The sequence below is a fragment of the Euprymna scolopes genome, chromosome 36 (genome assembly GCF_053919585.1).
Source record: "Euprymna scolopes isolate OS-2025 chromosome 36, ASM5391958v1, whole genome shotgun sequence".
Lineage (NCBI taxonomy): Eukaryota > Metazoa > Mollusca > Cephalopoda > Sepiida > Sepiolidae > Euprymna > Euprymna scolopes.
The window spans coordinates 74,458,472-74,472,843 of NC_136517.1; the positions used below are offsets into that span (position 1 = coordinate 74,458,472).

General features: G+C 34.2%; 1 protein-coding gene across 3 annotated transcripts in view; it reads right to left on the minus strand.

Annotated features, from left to right (window-relative positions):
- The window catches only part of LOC145260605 (L-asparaginase 1-like), a 113,317-nt gene that overhangs the window by 68,748 nt on the left and 30,197 nt on the right, over positions 1–14,372 (minus strand). For 2 of the 3 annotated variants that reach the window (XR_013864339.1, XM_080118899.1), the window contains exons 4-5: positions 10,421–10,462; positions 9,364–9,489 (exon numbers count right to left, since the gene is read on the minus strand). Coding sequence is in view for 2 of the 3 variants with exons in the window: in XM_080118899.1 (XP_079975025.1) it covers positions 9,364–9,489; positions 10,421–10,462 (168 nt within the window). In the remaining variant the exon portion in view is untranslated. The remainder of the gene's footprint in view (positions 1–9,363; positions 9,490–10,420; positions 10,463–14,372) is intronic. The other variant, XM_080118901.1, reaches the window with a different exon arrangement.

Here is a 14,372-nt window from a genome sequence, read left to right on the forward strand (position 1 = left end):
AAATTAATATTTATTATCTTTTTAATATAACATATTTAGCCATAAGAGGGGATTAAATGAATTAAATAGGTCCAATAATTATAAATAAAAAACTACTAATATTTATGTATATAAAAAGAATACAATACATATATGTATATACACACACACACACACACACACACATATATATCCATATATACACACACATACACACACACACATATATACATATACATATATATATATACATATATATATATACATACATATACATGCACATAAGTAAAGGTGTAACTATACTATTAAGTTGAAAGTTTAAGCTATTTAAGTATAGATATAAAGTCATATTAAATCACAAATTAATACATTCAAGACCAGATTACTAATAACACAGATACAAGTACACTTACCTATAAATATATAAATATATTCAGGCAAAAGAAGTAATTAAATCAACGAAATACTCAAAAGTAGTTACGCACAGGTAGATATGTACCCAAATTAAAAATAATAAAATACATATGTATATACCCACAGAGAACCAACCAACATACAAATAAGCATATATATATATATATATATATATATATATATATATATATATATATATATATATATATATATATATATATATATATATATATATCTTATGTATACACATACATACAAAAAAATACACAAATATATGCATACAATCATATACTAATAAACAACAACGCACACACACATATATATACTCACACATAAATATGTATAATTTACATAAATTATATATATATAAATATAAGAATACAAATAATTTGGCAAGAGTACAGATAGATGCATACACACATAGAAACATACAAATGGATTGAATAAACATGGGAGGGTATACCAAATAATATAAGAATATATAAATCTAAGTACACACGGTCATAAAATAAATACATAGACACATACATATACACATAGACACACAGGTATATAAGATAGGGGAAGTAAAGAATGAAATCAGGAGAGGAGAAAGTATATTAATAGTATTTTAATAAATTATAGAAATCAGTGACAATTTTAAATTTACATTTCTTTCATTCACATTTACATTTCTTTCATTTCATTCGTCTAGATATTGTATATCTAGAAAGAGAATTTCCAGCCCGTTTAAAATTTTCTTGCTGTGATCAAAATAAGTTTTCTTTCAATCCTTCCAAACAGTAAATTTAAGCCTGTGGTCGTCCTTCAAAGTGGATGCTCTAGGGCGACCAGATCCAAATTTCCCTTTTACCAAGCGTTTGACTTTGCACCTTTTACCAATTCGATTCACTGCAGAAAGAGATGTTTTTTCTTTTTTAAAATATCAAAAATCTGCTTGTAAGTCATTTTGGACTGCCTTAATCCTGCAATTTGGTTATTCGTATCCTCGCTAAGATGTGGTCTTACCATTTTTAGGATTAATTTTTCCATTTATTATTATATGCTATAATAATAATATTTTAATTTTTTTTTTATTACATTTTCACCTCAAACAAGGCAAATTGCCACTTTGGTGTAGAGGGCTACTATCAGGGGCAACAACTACTGGGGTACTATGTAGAGATTTGGGCAGCAAGATGTCAGTTCACGTTACATTTGAACTTCTGCACGTCAGTACAGTTGGGAAGCAGGGACCGGGAATGGAATTCCAAAGTCTAACAGTTGTGGGGAAGAAACTACTGGAGTAGAAAGATCTTTTACATCTAGGGATCTCTACTGTGTGGGGGTGGGATTTAGCTTCCTGTTGGGTTTGTCGAGGGTGTCTACGTCGTGGGGGCACAAGTGTCTGCAGTTCGCCAGAGCATTCACCATTAAAATACTTGTAGAACAGGCAAAGAGATGCAACATTTCGTTGATGGGACAGAGGCTGAAGCTTAGTTCAGGGCCTATCAGATTGGCGACTCTCTTTTGAACCTTGTCTAGGAGCGAGAGACTAGTAGCAGATGCACCAGCCCAAATGTGACAGCAATGCTCCATACATGGGCGAATGGTGGCCTTATAGAGGTACAGGATACTTTCGGGTGTTAGTAGTGTTCTAGCACAGTAGAGAGAGCCTACCTTCTTCGCAGCGGCCCTGGCAATGCTTTCAATGTAATTGTTCCAACTCATGTTTCCTGCGGCCAAGGAGTTTGAAAGATGTACTCTCAGATAAAGAGTCACTGGCCATTGCTATAGGTGGCAGAGAAGGTTTCTTGTAATTATTGAAGGAAACCAGTTTAGTCTTGGCAGCATTGAATGTGACCATCCATTTTTGTCCCCATTCCGCTACAGATTGGAGGTCATCCTCTAGTGTTTTTGCCATTTCTTTAGATATGTGTTTGTTTGCTTTCCTGTCGTGCCTGTTATAGAGTGTGGTGTCATCAGCATATATACCCATCTCAGAGGCAATTTTGTTGGGAGGTCATTTATGAATATCAGGAACAATAGAGGTCCAAGGATAGACCCTTGAGGCACTCCTGCATTTATATCGTATTGTTTAGATGTACGACCACCGAGGACAACCTGGATTTTTCTCTTATCTAAGAAGGATTTAATTATGTTAAGTATTCTACCAGTGATACCATATGATCTAATTTTCCTGAGAAACCCTTCATGCTGTACCGTGTCAAAAGCCTTAGATATATCTAGAACTACCGCTCTGCCCTCCTCCGCTTTGTCCAGTGAATGGTATATACGTTTAGAGATTACAGTTAGGATGTCTGCTGTGGAACGGGCTTGCCTAAATCCATATTGCTTGTCAGTCAGAAGTTTAGCATCTGTAAGGTGATGAACTAGAGCATGGTTAATTATGGGCTCAAATATTTTGGCGAAAAGTGGGAGGAATCTAATGGGGAGATAATTTGATGGGTCAGTACTTTCGCCAGAATTCTTTCCAACAGCCCGGAAAGCAAGATTCATTTAGGCATTTATTGTAGAGTTTGGCTGAGCACGTTTTTAATAGCACAGCTGGGATGAGATCGGGTCCACATGCTTTTGAAACGTCAAGGTTTTTTATGATAGCATGCACCTGAGCAGGGGTGATTTTCAGATCATCTAGCGTGGCGTCTGTCCACAAAGAAAAGTTAGGTAGGGGGTGGTTGGAAAGGTCCAGTGTGGAGTTTGAGGCAAACCGACTTTCAAGCATGTTAGCCTTCTCGGTTACTGAGCAAACAACCTCGTGATTGTTGATTAGTGGGGGAATTTGCAGGCTTTTTGAAGATTATAATACTGTTTTATGGTTAAAATTTTGTAACAATTGGTAAAAAAGAATTTATATTTTCAAACTAATAAAATATACCCAGATTTGCCTACATTTGTATATGTAGTGTCCTACATGTCAGCTTCAGTTTTGCTGCTTCGGTTAGCTTTCCGTGGCCTTGCCAGGCCACTAATATATATATATATATATATATATATATATATATATATACATATAAATAAATACAGAGAGAGAGAGAGAGAGAGAGAGAAAGAGAGAGAGAGAGAGAGAGAGAGAGAGAGAGAGAGATTGTCATTGTACTCACCTCAATTCAGTGTTTAATACTTAATTCCTTTCCTTCCTGTGGCAATAGCTAGGTGGCCCTGAGGTAGAGGCTCGGTAAATGGAGCTAAAGGCGGCTTCATGACTTAGTTCGAATCTCATGACTGGCAAGAATATTTACCCTACACTGATGATTGCGCAAGCATGAAACTATTATTTAATTATATATATATATTTTTTTTATTATCGTTTTATCTGTTTGGTTACATATGTTTCGGATGTTGGGCCCTGTTTACGATCTAACAGCCCCGTCAGACCTTACAGAAATGGTCTGATGAGGCTGTTGGACCGTGTTTACGATCTAACATCCGAAACATATGTAACCAAACAGATAAAACGGTAATAAAAAAATAAAACACATATTTGTTCTGCAATAGTATTGAGCACTCTCTTCAGGTTTTTACCATATATATATATTATAGGATGACAAATGTACATGATCGCGACACTGGACATGCTAATGTTTCAGACAAATGGTCGGTTAAAATCAGGAGTCCTCGTCAGGTGACTTAATAAATGGTGGCTTTCCACAGAAGAAACCTGTCCTCGTATTGTACTAGCATCCGTCTAAAAATCCATTCTAAACATTAAAAATGTAAAATAATTGCAAGAAAGAGTGTTTGCTGATCAGATTATATTGTCTTTTATTAGTACATGCTTGTATTATGATCACACACACACACACACACACACACACACACACACACACACACACACACACACACACAGAGTCTGGAAAGTTTTTCGACCTTTAAAACTTTTAATAATCCGATGTCATTCATGTGAAAATTATTTTGTTAGTAAGTTAATTAATGTACTGCAATCACGATATTAGTTTGTTTCTAACAATTCACACTAGTTCTAGTATTATTTCAAGGATTTAAAAACAATATATATATATATCATTCAACCACGGTAGTGGTTGAATATATGCTTAAGTCCGAAATTGAATGAATCGAGACACATTCAAACCCCCACCACTAATTCCGTTCGTAACCAAATTTCAAACAGGTTATATAGTTGGATAGAACACCTCATTAGCTACATTTTGAAAAAAAATTTCGAAAATTGGTTCAGTAGAAAAAAAAGTTACAACAAAATATGTGGGTTCACAAACAGGAGAGTAAGTACGTAAGTGACTAACGCTTTTTTTTTTTATTTTGCATAACTTTTTTTTGTATATAAATATTTTTTACTGCGATTTTGGCAATATGACATGTTAGCGTAACGGTTAGAGTACCGGGGGTTGGTGGAAAGATTTTAGGTTCAATCCCGCGTATCGTTTTTTTTATAATTAAAAAACCAAACTTTTTTTTTAATAACTAATTTTTTTAACTCTCCTTATGATTTTATAGCAAAAAATGGTGAATTTATCGATTAAAAATATTAGTGAATTCTATGATATACATATTCTTTGAATGAATTCAAATTTTTCGTTATCACAATTGATGAAAAATGTAGTCATTTCATAACAACTACTGTGATTCGAAATTAAATTGAACATGTTATATGTTACCGTAACGGGTATAGAGCCGGGATTGGTGGAAAGATTTTAGGTTCAATCCCGTGTAATGGCTTTTTTAAAAATTAAAAACCGATGAAAATCGAACTATTAATATGCTAATAATTCGCCGGTTCCAAGTTATTATTATAACTACTACTCTTAGAGCTGCTGCTGCTGCTATGAGATCGTGTCTTGTCCATATTATCATCAGCAGCAGTGAACCTGCTTGCTTAGTTTCGGAAGTAAATAAGTCGAATAATACATGTGAACTTAAAAGACTAAAAAGAAGAAAATACTAGTGAGAGTGGCAGAGACAAGCAGAAGAAGCCAGAAAAAAAAATGGATAAAATAAAAGGTTTAGTTTTTATTTTATTTTATTTTATTAGAAGAAATGAAAGAAAAAAACAACACAACTTTATTTAAACTTACTAGGAAATACTGAAAATATTTTAAAGATTATTGAATTTTTATTTTATTATTCATTTATCTCATTCGTTCAGGGAATGAAAGAGAAATATTTTTTTTAGAAAAACAGACAACATTGTCGATTATTCCTGTATTTTTCTTTGCGTGTATTTATATATATAATATTAGCAACGAACTTGGAATAATAATGATAATAAATATATATTTATGCTCTATACAGATCACAAATTCATGAACCGCAGTCTCGGTAGAGACCCTGGCTCGGAACTACTGTGATTGAATGATAAATATTGCATAAATGTGTGTTTGAGAGCTAATTTCTTTTGACAATCATTAATAAATATTATAAATTTATATATTAATAGAATAGCGATGCCTGGAAAAATCATGGATTATATGGAAAAATGCGCACATGAAAAGTAATATTCTTAAGATTTTATTAAACCTGGAAAAGTAAAGGACAAGAAATTCAACCTGGAAAAGTAAAGAACAAGATATTCTAGTAAAGTAAAAAATAAGAATTTTTTAGACTTAAAATATTGCAGCTAAAAATAAAATTTTAATATTGATAAATATTTTATTTATTATTTGCATATGTTGTTGTTTATTGTTGAGTTAGAAAGGGTGTCAGTCGTTGGATTGAACTTATTTCCCCCCTATTATTTGCATATATTTATGTAGTGAAAATTGTTTGAATAAAATTAATTCATTAGTTAGTTAGTTAGTAGATGGAATTAATAATTTTATAATTTACATAAAAATGAATTAAATGATCCTAATTATGATATAATAAAATTATTAATTTTTATGTAAATTATAAAATTATTAATATTTATTTTTATTTATCAATATTAAAATTTTATTTTTAGCTGCAATATTTTAAGTCTAAAAAATTCTTATTTTTTACTTTACTAGAATATCTTGTTCTTTACTTTTCCAGGTGGAATTTCTTGTCCTTTACTTTTCCAGGTTTAATAAAATCTTAAGAATATTACTTTTCATGCGCGCATTTTTCCATATATATATATATATATATATATATATATATATATATATATATATATATATATATATATATATATATATATATATAAGTATATTTGGGCAGCTTTTTTTTTCTAATGCATGTTTCATTAAAGAGTAGGGATAAGTCCTGTTTCATATATATATATATATATATATATATATATATATATATTCAATTTGTCTTTACATAAGCAGTAATTTGATGTTTCGGTCTTCTAATATTTATTAATTAGAGACCTCTTCAGACAACAATGCTTATATTCAAAAGCGGAATTCAAATCGGATATCCGTATCGGAAAAATTAATGCCTATTTTCCAATGCCAAAACGATTCTTTTAATTGTATTTTTTTATTTTATTTTTTTCTAAAGAAAAATCTCCCATTGTTGGTCGTAATAATAATAAAATAATAAGTATTTATTGATTTTAAATTATCAGTAAATTTAAAATCGATAGATCATCTTCCACAAGTGTATTTTGACGTTTTAGAAAATATCTGCATATTTAACATGTGTTTTTATGAAAATCATGGGAAATAATAATCTTATAGTTAAATAATTAGAGATTTATAAAGAATCAGAATCGGAATTGTCCCATCATTAACATATATATATGTTTCATCAAATACTTTTGCATGCAAAATCCGATCCCGCATTTTGCTAATTCTTACCCTCTGATGAGAAGGAAAGTAGTTCTTCGAAACTCTGCGGATTAAGGACTATCCACTTATCTAGTGTTTCCTTTTAAGATTAAATATGTTTTTAACTCATTTCAAAGTGTTTTTTAACATGTTTTATTAACTGTTTGCTCGTATATATATATATATGCATGCACGAGGTTTAGAATTACAGTAATTTTTATGACAAGATTTTGCTGCTAGTAGGAGTATTTACATTAGTGAGTATACAAGTGCAGTGAGTTTATTCCATTGAAGTACTCATGAAATAAGCATGGGCATATAACTGCGGTGATGCAGCAGAAGTTGGAGTTTGCAAACAATATCGTCTCTCTTTTCCTGCTGAACAGTGTGCCAATGAGACAATCAAATTGTGCAAAACGGACACTGAAGCACAAGTTACCACGTGGAAATATTATAGCAAACCCCACTTACCCCCAGCGTTCACTAGAGATTGTACAACTGCCATTGCACAAAAACAGTTTGTACGTCATAAGTTAAACAGAAATGGATAAAAATTTATGGATGCTAGAAATCATTGTAAGAGAGAAATAGTCACAGCCAAAAAAAGGCATGTTGAAATAACTAGGGAACGCATAGAATCGCAAAAGATAGGAACTCATTATTTCTGGAAAATTTATAATAGTATAGTGAATAAAAAGGGCAATCAGTAATTCTTCCACTATCCAACAACCATACACGGTCACATACACGGTAACCAAGAAGACAGAGCTGCTTGCCCAGCAATTCGCCTCAAACTCCACCTTAGAGCCAATAAACAACTCCCTCCAAAATTTCCTTATGCGGACTGAAGCCACACTTTATGATCTGAAAATCACTCCTTCTCATGTTCACAATATCATAAAAACCTTAGACACCTCCAAAGCGTGTGGGCCTGATCTCATCCGTGCTATACTAATCAAGAAATGCTCAGCTGAGCTAGCCTCCATACTTTCTAAACTCTCCAACAGATGCCTTGCTGAAACTTGGTTCCCTAATAGCTGGAAGATGGCCTCTGTGATACTTGTACACAAGAATTCTGATAAAAGGACTGACCCTCTCAATTATTGCCCTATCAGTCACCTCCGTTTAAATCTTTGAGACCGTAATCAATCAAGCACTAGATCACCACCTCGCAAAAACTAATCTTCTCTCTGACAAACAGTATGAATTTAGGCCATGTTATTGTACTGCAGATATTTTAACAGTCATCTCTGAACGAATACACTATGGGTTGGATAAGGCAACCAGAACTAGGTTGTCATTGATGGACATACATCCAAACAATGTAAAATTAATGTAGAAGTGCCTCAGGGGTTGATCGTTGGGCCACTATTATTCCTAATATTTATTAACGACCTCTCTGATAATATTGTGTCCGAGATGAGTATAGTTGCTGATGACACAATACTCTATAACATGCACGAAGGAAAGACAGATGTACACCCCTCTAGGAATCCTTAGAAAATGATCTCCAGACTTGTGGAATGGGGCCGTAAATGGATTGTAACATTTAATGCGAGAATATGATTTAGAAGGAATGAATTGGAAGGAGAGCTAACATGTACATATACTGACAGACCGATTTTTGGCCACGTGTGCGCACCGTCCCTGCCACCTTGCTGGTTGGCTAGGACCACCACGTACTGCATCAATGCAGGTTGAGAGCTCGAACTGTTCTTTGCTGGAAGTCATGTGATTTCTTGACTTTGCATTTAGCCCTCCCCCTTCTTTTAGGGCATCCTCCCACGTACTATTTAACAAAAGAAGAGCAGAAATAAGACAAACTCTCTCTCTCTCTCTCTCTCGCTCTCTCTCTCTCACACACACACACACACACACACACACACACACACACACACACACACAACTTTTAAACGAACTTTTTAACACTCGTATCTAATTCATAAACCTACTCAATTTACGTCTCTGTAAAATTGTTGATATATGTTTTGTTCTTTAAATCCAACTTTCTCGGTTTCATTCACAAAATCTCATTGTTAAGTTTAGCATTAGTTGAATGCTGACTCATTCATGTTTTTATCAATCTTTTTCATTCGCTAATTTAGTTACATTTATATTAATTATCAGCGTTGTTCCTGGTACTTTTCGAAGACTCGACTGTCGTCAAACTACACCATTTGAAACCATAAGCAGCAGCAGCGGCGTATCTCTTCATACTTTTAATAGAAACAAAGAAGATAAAAGCAATACCAACCTGAGATCCGGTGATAATGATTGGTTTGCCAAGGTTATGACAAATAAATGACAGTGCTGATGCAGTATAGGCCATTGTGTCGGTACCATGAAGCACAACAAAACCATCAAAATTGTCATATTCTTTCTGTTGTAATTTAAAGAAAAAAAAAATACATCAATATAATTCATTGCAAAAAATGTCACGAATAATTTATAAAAAAAAAAATTATTAAATCAATAATAATTATAATAAACCGATTACATAACGAAACTATGCTTAATACTGTTCTTAACACACTTAATCAGTACTAATGTACATCCAACTTATATAATAGACTTAAAAGCTTGATTGGTTAAAGAGAAATAAATCTACTTGGTTATGACTTCCGATTTTAAAATCGGAAATTGGCAAGCGGTATTTAGCAAAAAACAAACAAACAAACAAACAAACAAAACAGTTTATAGATTTTGACAAAACAGTTTTATTTAGATTTTGATAGCATTTTTAATTTCACTAGTTTGCAAACATTTCCTTAGCAGATTTCTGATTTCACAATCAAAAGTTGTAACCAAGTATACTTTTTCTCTTTGACCGTGTTTTTTAATAAATCAATTTTGAAGGAAAAGAAACATTTCTTGCTAGTAGTGCAGTTTGTGACCCATGCTGAAAACAACTTTTTGACTGCATCTTCCGGCAGTTTATATAAACTGCCGGAAGATACTAAAATTCTTGGCTGATCAGTTTGCAGCAGATGACAATTGTCAATCAATCTCAGATTGAATAAAGCACAAAAATCAACAAGTTGAGAAAATTAATTAAAGCGATCATGAATTTAATTGAGTTGGGACAGCCGATTCAGTCTCTGAAAACTGCTGGGTCCTTGAGCCTCACTTTCTTTCTCACTTTGAGTCGAAACTTTTTTTATGGAGGGACTTTCTTCTCCTCTCACCGTTGCCTCTGCTCGAGCAAAAGCACCGTCGCCTATCCGTCCAAATTCGGTCTTTTATTCCACTCAAATCTCAGAAATTCTCACGGTTAGTTTCGCCCTTTTTCCCATAAAACAAACCATGCTTACCGCTTCTTCTTCCTCTTCCTCTTCTTCTTCTTCTCTCAGCCCCTGTGCATTGACAACAAACAGAACAGACTTTCTGTCTTTTGGAGGTGAGTGCATTAAAAGAATTACTACTACAGTCTCCAGAAAGAATTATTGAATACTGTCAGGAGAGAAAACTTGTACCCCCCCCCCAAATGTTGCAGAACATGTCAACCGATGTACAAGATAACAAGACGAAATACAATAACAAGTATATTTGCCAATGCACAAATGCTAAATACAGGGTTTGAATATTGATATGAACTGAAACTTTTTTTTGTGTTTGAAAGTCAACAAGAATATGAAGGGCTAGTGGTGTCAAGCCATATATTGAGAGCTGGCTGTGTCTGGCCATATATCAAGGGCTAAACGTGTCTAACCACGTAGTGATAGCTATTTTCGGCAGTGTCGAGGGTTAGTTAAGTCTGGCTATGTACGAAGCATTAGAGATGTAAGGTCTATATGATGTGAAATGATCTTTAAAGATCTCGTGGTTTCAAGATATAATTTACATATGAAGGGAGTGGCTGCGATAAGAAGGACGAATGTAGAGGAGAATGTTTAGTGTTTAGCAGCAAAGAAAACGTGTCAAAGTCAAGTCGTGCTAATAACATGAATTTCGTGGGCGTTCTGGCAATTTCGTTTTTCTTTTTAGATTACAATAAGTTTTGTTATTTCAAAATTTATCTCGTTATATTCACATAACTGATTTTAAAAAATGGTTTTGAATGTTTCATTTTTTAATGGTCGGTTATTTCAGGCTTAAAAGATATCAAAAGCTAAAAATATGTATCCTGATCTGATTGGAAATCGTTTCCGATTAGTGATAACATAAACCCTTTTTTGTTTGTATTTTTAAGCTTGAAATAAACAATCACTTAAAAAGAAAAATTCGACCGCCATTTTTTTTTTTTTTTTTGACAAAATCGGTTAAGTTAAAGTAACAAACCAAATTTTGAAATAGAAAAACTTACTCGTATTCTTTGGATTCATCAGTCTATGGTTCTCATCTTGAGTGTAATTTTCAGAAAGTTTCAGTCGATATAACCTCCGACCTCTTTCAGGTGTATATTGTTAAACTCAGAAATTTGGATAGAATTTTGAATAAATAGTGATATTTATAACTAGAAATAATTAGGTTTAAGACTCCCAAAATTTGTACTAGAACTGTCTGCAAGGATCCATGGCGCAGTAGTTAAAGTATTTGGAAAAATCAATTGTAAAAGTGATATTCTACTAAAGGTTTAAGGCTTAATTTTCAATGTGGGCAACTGAAAAATACAACTGCAAATTACTTGAATTATCGCCCTTGTAAATCTTTAAAAATGAAAACAAAAAAATTGTCCTTCAAAGTGTAAAACTAACAGATCGATATAATGTTATATTTTATATCATTTGGTGACAATTTTTTTTTTCTGTTTCTTTTTCTCTCCCTTTGTTTCTTGTTAACTATACTGCACAATCAAACTTGCTAATGTCTATAATGCAATAGAAGAAACAAAAGACTGGAAAAACAAAAAGAAAACGTGAAATGTATTGTGCGAAAAGACAATCTCTTGTGTCTTGGTAGTGCTACATTGGAAAGGAAAGGAAGAGGACAGTGGTGGAGGAAAGGGCAGAGGAGAAAGGAAGCCAACAACAAATTACTAAAATGAACTAACAAACTTCAAAAGCTAAATATATGTATCTTAATCTGATTAGAAATCGTTTCCATACATAGGATTAGTGATAACATGAGCCTTTTTTTTTTTTTTGTATTTTTAAGCTTGAAATAAACGATCACCTAGAAATACAAATTCGACCGCCATTTTTTTTGTTGTTGACAAAATCAGTTAAGTAACAAACCAAATTTTGAAATAGAAAAACTTACTTATATTCTTTGGATTCATCAGACTACGGTTCTCATCTTGAGTTTCATTTTCATAAAGTGTCAGTCGGTGTAACCTCCAAACTTTTTCAGGTGTATCTTGTCGAACTCAGGAATTTGGACGGGATTTCAAATAAATGATATTTACAACTAGATATAGAATAAGTTTAAGTCTCCCAAAATTTGTACTAGAACTGGTCCCTAAGGACCTGTGGCGCACTGGTGCAGTGGTTAGAGTATAGTAGAGCCCGAGGATATGGGTTTTCAGGTTTCGATGTGGAATACGATGTTTTTTCCAGCCCCTAGTTACTATATTTGCCCAATTTATGGTGTTATTTATAATGTTATTAGACTATACGAGACGAGGGACGTGCAATAAGTAATGCCCCTGGCCCACTTCCAGTTGTCTGATCTAGCTGAAATTTTGCATGTGCAATGATTTATATCTCTATGGGTTATGCGAAAAATTACAGCTCTGAACTAATTGTGGTTTCTGTTTTACAGGTGTTTGAACTGAGTCAGGTGTGAAATGGAGCCTGTTGAATGTCGAGCAGTGATCCGGTTTTTGTATTTGAAAGGACGCACACCACAGGAGACTTTTGATGAAATGAAAGAAACTTATGGTGATAATGCCCCATCATATGACCTTGTAAAACGCTGGCATTGTGAATTCAAACATGGCCGGAAGTCTGTGGAAACAGCTCCCAGATCTGGTCCGCCCTCCCCCTTCTGCCATTGATGAGGCATCTGTCGGTCAAGTTGAGGCTGCCATTTTGGAAGATCGGCGCATTACTATTCGCCAAATAGCCCAAGATGTCAAGATTAGTACAGGGTCTGTGGAAACTATCATTCATGACCATTTGCATATGCATAAGGTGTCTGTCAGATGGATTCCCAGGTTGCTCACACCATTCCAGAAGTGAGAACGCGTCAAGTGCTCGAGGATGAATTTGGAGATGTGTCAAGAAGATGACTCAAAGTTTTTCAAAAGACTGACTACACAGGATGAAACCTGGGTCCATCACTATGATCCAGAGACCAAAGCCCAGTCAATGCAGTGGAAGCACTTGGACTCACCACCTCCAAAGAAGGTAAGGGTGTAGCCCTCCAGTGGCAAGGTCATGCTAACACTCTTCTGGGACCTGGACGGAGTAGTGATGACAGATTTCCTGGCAAAGGGCACCACAATTACAGGAGCCTATTACGCTTCACTTTTGAGGAAATTAAGGGAAGCTATCAAAATCAAGATGCGGGGCAAGATCAGCAAAGGTACTCTCCTCCTGCAAGCATGGGCGTGTGGTTATGAAATCCTTCCCCATCCTCCCTACTCTCCTGACCTTGCACCCTCTGACTTTCACCTCTTCCCAACCATGAAGTTGTTTTTGAAAGGAAAGCATTTCCTAGATGATGCAGCCTTGATATTTAAAGTCACGTCGTGGTTGGAGGACCAACCTGGGGTGTTCTACAAAAACGATCTCCAGAGCTGCATCAAACGATGGGAGAAATGCATAACTTTGGGTGGTTCCTATGTAGAGAAAGACTAATAACTGTGCCAAGTTTCGTTGCTCTACTGCTATGGGAAGTGGGTCAGGGGCATTACTTATTTCACGTCCCTGTGTATTATATACTGTACTGTATTTTGCTACTAATTTTTAATATGTACTGTATAAAATTTTTCTTAGGCTCTGCGGTACGATGATTCCACCTTACGATCCAAACCCCGGAACGGATGAATGCTGTATCCCAGGGATTACCAAACCCTTTTTTAGGTGGAGGCGAGGGGAATAGTGTCTGTGTTATAACAAGGCAATTCTCCCAAGCATTACCCCGCATTTAGCTGAAGCAGTTTACAATCTGAAAATTACTTTATTTCATATATATTTTAAAGAGGAGCAGTAGAGTATATGGAGTTTAAGATCTGAAAATTACTTTAGTGCATATATATTTTTAAGAAGGGTGGTATATGGAGTCAGTCCAGGTAATGGCTAAAGCAGTTTTTGATCTGAAAATTACTTTAGTGCATATATATTTTTAAGAAGGGTGGTATATGGAGTCAGTCCAGGTAAT